The 5,591-nt window shown below is 44.7% G+C and overlaps 1 protein-coding gene across 1 annotated transcript in view; it reads left to right on the top strand.

The window, feature by feature from the left end:
• Pdilt (protein disulfide isomerase like, testis expressed) overlaps positions 1 to 5,360 on the top strand; it is a 54,409-nt gene extending 49,049 nt beyond the window's left edge. The window contains exons 10-12 of the mRNA XM_023704373.1: positions 1,894 to 2,072; positions 3,630 to 3,719; positions 4,613 to 5,360. Of these exons, the coding sequence (XP_023560141.1) occupies positions 1,894 to 2,072; positions 3,630 to 3,719; positions 4,613 to 4,957 (614 nt within the window). The 3' untranslated portion in view covers positions 4,958 to 5,360. The remainder of the gene's footprint in view (positions 1 to 1,893; positions 2,073 to 3,629; positions 3,720 to 4,612) is intronic.
• The last annotated feature ends 231 nt before the right edge of the window (positions 5,361 to 5,591 follow it).

Genomic DNA, 5,591 nt, shown 5'->3' with positions numbered 1-5,591 from the left:
CACACACACAAGCACGCACACACTTGTAGTCAAGGTTTACAAGGCATAGATTTAATACAGGACCCAAAATTAATGGGATTATTTTATAATATTCACCCAAAAATGAAATGTGGAAGAGTGCCAAGAGATCTGTGCAGGCACTAGACACATAAAGAATCCAGCTGAGGCTCTGGGCCAAGAACCCATGGCACTGTCCTCCAAGAGTCCACCTGCAGGACTAGAGGCAATGATGTCTTATGCAAGTCTGTATCAAGGATCAGGAAACTAGAAAGTCTGTGCTAGTGGAATAAGGTTCTGTGCCAGTAGGTTAAAGACTCTGCACTGGAGTCAGGAAGCAATGCTGACTCCAATGTAAGGACCAGAGCTCCCCTGAAGAGAAACTCAGCCATCCTCAGCAACAGGGAGAACCCAGGCTCCTCTGATGATGAGCACAGCTGAGTTCACATAGAGAAAACCAGTGTGGCTTTCATTCCCATAGGATGCTAGTAATACTATTTTCATTTTCTGTCTATAATTTCATTCTGTATCCTTTCTACTATGAAACACCTCAACTGAGACAAATTTATTCCTGCAAACCCTTCTAACTTCTGCAGCTTGTGTCAGATATCTGGGGCCCACTGAGCAACATGTAACTTTTTAGTTTTAAGGCCTTAATATGTGTCTCTATAGACAAAATCTGGTGGATTCCAGTTAAAGGAATCTTAATCTAGCATATTTGTTATAGATTTTACCTGCATGATTACCTGGGTTTTGGTATCTTCTAGGAAAGAACAAATTTTCTGAGAAATTAGGGCACATATAATCAAAGCATGAACATTCGAGCTAACAGGTACATTTATAAACTTTTTTGAGACCTAGCAATAGTAATTCACTAGCTCTTAGTCCTGTTTATTCATGGAGTCTGACAGTTTGCTTTAAGTTTCTCTAGCTTTAGTTAAGAGATATCATACCTGTATTAACTATGAGCATGAAACTCATGAGTTACATCAGAAATCAACCAGATTAACTTATATACTTATCACAAAATACACAACATTCAGTCAGATTAAACCAATGAAATCAATTTTACTTGAGCAATGGTGCTTGTAATCTCATTGGTTGACCATAGATTTGTCCCACCTCACATCCACCTAAGAGAGTTTCCCCTTTCTCCACCTTAGCCTCGCAAAGCTTTCCTCTACAAAAGTCCCTGGAAGAGACAGCTTTCCAGGGAACTACCTGCTTGGGCCCCCCTCATGTCCCTGTCTTGGACAGGAGCTTTCTTTCCCTCAATAAATATTCTGCTCATAAAAAAAGAAAACCAGTGTGACAAGCTTCTCCAGGAGTACCAACAGTGCATCGTCTTCTGCTCTATTCATGCTGTTCACTTTTAATGCTGTTGGCAACAATCCTCAGGTGGGCCTTCTACCCCAGAACCATGCTGATTCAGTTTAGCGAGGTGTTACAAGATAACCATTAATTAATACACACACACACACACACACACACACACACACACACACAGTCACATTTTTTCTCTTTCTCTTTAGCCATCTCTTACAGTACTGGGGATTGAACTCAGGGCCTTTTGTACAGAATGACATCTCTAGTCTTTCTTTTTTGCACATTTTAAGACAGGGTCTCGCTAAGTTGCTCAGTGTACTTGACCTGGAATACACCTACCTCAGCCTCCCAGAGTGATGGGATTACAGGCATGTGCCACAGTGCCCAGCTTTCTTTCTAATGTATTTAGTAGTGATCATGAACTGTGGCTGAAATGTAAAAATGACCAAATATATGAATAAAAGAAGGCAAATATAATGAGCAAAGCAGTCATGCCATAAGAACATAGAGGTGGCACCCATGGAAGGGGATTGGCTTTAGAGTCCCCTGAGCAAGACCTTTCTCTTCCAGATGCACCCTGGTCTGAGAAGTGCATGGTACTGTTCCCACTCCTGGAGGAGTTGGGCAGGAAGTACCAAAACCACTCCACAGTCACCATTGCCAAGATTGACATCACAGCTAATGACATCCAGCTGATGAACCCAGACCAGTACCCATTCTTCAGGCTCTTCCCCACTGACTCTGAACAGGTGGGAAGGTCTTAGGACTCGTGATTAGAAATGTTGTGATATTATCATCAGGGGTTTGATTCCTCTGTATCCCTGGCTCTGCCTTCTATGAAACCAGCTTCATTCTCAGCTCTGTCCTCCTGTATGCCCTCCTGTTCAAGCTCAAAGATTGTTTTTCAGTACCTTCCATGAAAGCACTAAGGCCCACTATATATAATTGTGCACAACTTAGGTTCTTTGTGCATTCTTGACCCACACAGCATGGCTAAGTGGGTGTGGATGTTTTGATTGGTCTTAGGTTACATGCTTCCCATTAGGAAGGATGCTTCCCCATCTACATGGAGTAAGGTGGGGGCAATGTCTATGGGAAGACTGGGGAAAAGGAAACTGTGTGCTAGACAATCTCGTGTCTCTCGCCTTGGGATTCCAGTTGCTAACTAACCTTACCAATGGTGATGGGACATTTTCTCCAGACACTCTGGCATATGGACGATAGTGTCAACCAAAGAAACATGAGCCAAAGTCCCTGTTCCTGAGAAAAGTATCACTGAGCAGGGGGAGAAGTCATCCTTGCACAAGGGTCCAACTCTAAATCCAGTGGGAAGGGAGGAGGAGGGAAGGTTTTGGGAGGGCAGATGTGGTCCAGGTCTTCATGCACTCCAGAGATTCTGCAGAATGAGAAGGCTTTAATTCAGATTAAAAGAATGGCTTTGAAGCACAGGTGGGAAATGGAGTGTGAACAAAGAGGTGGGCAGAAGAAGAGCCACAGCACTGGGACAGTACCAGCCTCCTGGCGCAGGTATGTGAGTGGGTAGGTAATGGAGAATGAGGCTGAGTCACCCATTTGAAATTACCTAAAACAAGGTGAGACAACCAAGTGGGCAATAAGTAGATTCTAATCATCCCAAGACCAAAAGCGAGCGGGAACCATAATGACTGGGCGTTTACCATGGGCCAGGTTCTTTATAAAGCAACAACTATTTAGCATGGATATGGTGGTACAGATGCTGTGGTTTCAGCTACTTGGGAAGTTGAGGCGAAAAGATTGCTTAAATCCAGGAATTCAAAGCCAGCCTGGGCAACACAGGGAGAAGCCCTCTCAAACATATATACATACATATGTAACTATTTTTATTATAGTACTGTAATAATAATAATGATGATGGCAAAGGTATATAGTATTACTGTGAGCTGAACTCTGTTTTAAGCACTTTTGATAGTTTGTTTCATATTTATAACAATACCATAACATAGGTACTATTATTAATTGTACATTACAGATAAGGAAACTGAGTCAGAGCTGTTCCTTAAGTAAGTCACACTGATGAGTAATACAATGTGAGTTAAAGCCTGGTGGGTGGCTTTAGAGTCCATGCTGAGACCCACAACATTGCAATCCTATGATGGAAAAATATCTAGTTTTCTTATTTTGTAGTCATGGAGATGAGGCTCAGAGTGGCTAAGACTCTGCTCCAACACCCCGTGGCTAGGAATTCAGCCTGGGTTGTTCTTTGCTGCAATCTATGAGTGATTTGTAGGAAGAGGCTCCTGTCCTAACTGTGTTCTGCCTTGTTCCAGGCTGTGCCATATACAGGAGAACACACTGTGAAGGGCATCTCTGACTTCCTGGAGAGCCAAGTCAAGATCAGGATTGAAGATGAGGATGAGGTAAGGGGCAAAGGTCCCATGCTGAACTGTGTGCTCCCTCCCAGAATAGCCTGGGCTAGAAACAGGTGTGCCAAGAGTGGCACAATCTCAGGGTGTCTGGAGACGGTTGAGGATGGATGGCCAACTCTCCAGTTTATGTGGCTTTACTAGCAACTTTTATTTGCAGAGCATCTAGTAAGAAGAGGAAATGTCAGACTTTAGAAAAAGGGTGAGGCCTTAAGGTAATGCCCATTGGTTAAAGCTGTGATCCTCTGGTCCACATTCCTGAGCTGGCAAGCAGATGTCTTGATGGAATTCTGCCCTCTCTTGATGGGTGGAGCCACGATCCCTTCTTCCCCTTACCCGTGCCTCAGTGAGACCATCTCTGGAAGGTGCTAGCAGGATTTCTGCCACAAATGTCAACGACATTCCTCTCTGTTTAAGTGACAGTGGGGATTTATCCCGCCTAACTGGTAGAACATCAGACATGGATGGATTTAGAAGCTCCAGTTTACTTTCTCATCTCTGGTTTCTTTTATGTGCCTTCATTCTCAGGCAGTCATTTCCCCAAAGGTCCAAACCAACACCCTCCCAGCTGAGGAGACCCCACTACTTTGTCTCTTAGTATGTGTCTTGAGTGGGGGCCTCCTGCTGAGCCCAGGCTGCCTGCCCACCCCTAGAGTTTGGAGTTGCCAGCCAAACCTGTGGACTTAGAGTAAGAGAAAGGTGACCCCCAAAGATCCTCTCACCATGAGGCAAGGGGAGGACCTTTCATATCTATGAGGATGCTCAAGCTGAAGATCATTCCCCTCTGGATGCACTGAGAAGAGCCTTGACAGTCACAATGACAGTTATCAGCTTATTTATTTATCCTCTTTCTCCTCCTTGTCTTCTTTCTATCTTTTTGTTAATAGCTATTGTCCATTGAGCAAAAGGAAATGATAGAAGAGGAGGAGATAGCTGAAGAAAAGGAAAGAACTTACTTGGAGCCGGAGTTACCTGTGCAGCAGATGCCCAAGCAGCAGTTCCCTGAGCTGGAGAATGTGACCAAAGTGAAGGTGCCAGTGGGAGAGCCATCTGCACCGGAGAACGTGACCAAGCTGGAAGTGGCAGTGCAAGAGCTGCCTGAGCGGGAGGACGTGACCAAGGTGGAGGCTCCGGTGGGACAGAAGAAAAGACCTGAGAAGAAGGATGAGGCAGCTAAGCCGGAAAGACCTCCAAGACAGGAGAAGAAATTCGGAGTCAAAGAAGAACTTTAGCTTCTGCAAGGCCAGGAGGGAAGGGGAAGGGAGGCCCATATTTCAGGTCCTGACATAATTATTGAATGGATCTATTATAATAGTCTTATCCTCCATTGTGGTGGGACAGGTGGGGATGAGGAATAAATCCCCTAATGTCCTTGGCCCTGTTTTACTCATTACCCCTTTTTCCAGTGGGTGCTGCTTTAGGATTTCTATCTGGCCTGGAATTCAGCCACGGCTGCAGGGGCAGTCACAACAGTGACCTATATAACATGATTTTCCACACTCATTTTTCTAACTGTGCAACAGCATTGGAGATAGGCTGCTTATACCCACTTGCAAATGAGGAAACTGAGGCACAGTCTTAAACAACCAGTCAAGACTTTCCTGCTAGAAAGCTATTGAGGGACAGGGGAGATGGCTCAGTAGAATAAGTGCTTCCCTGGCAAGTGCAAGAGCCTGAGTAAAATCCCCCGTTCCGCAAAAAAAAAAAAAAAAAACAAAAAGAAAAAAAAAAAAAGGCCGGGGAGATGGCTCAGTAGGATAAGCGCTTGACTGGCTCTGTGCTTGACCACTGGAGGTATCACCTCCTACCGGGTTGGGGGCCCCAGAGGTCATCTAAAGGAGGTGAACTGGTTGGCTGATGGTGAGT

Source organism: Octodon degus, unplaced genomic scaffold, assembly GCF_000260255.1.
Source record: "Octodon degus isolate 3935 unplaced genomic scaffold, OctDeg1.0 scaffold00195, whole genome shotgun sequence".
NCBI classification, from domain to species: domain Eukaryota; kingdom Metazoa; phylum Chordata; class Mammalia; order Rodentia; family Octodontidae; genus Octodon; species Octodon degus.
The sequence above is the reverse complement of the archived record's forward strand: the minus strand, read 5'-3'. Positions and strand labels throughout refer to the sequence as shown.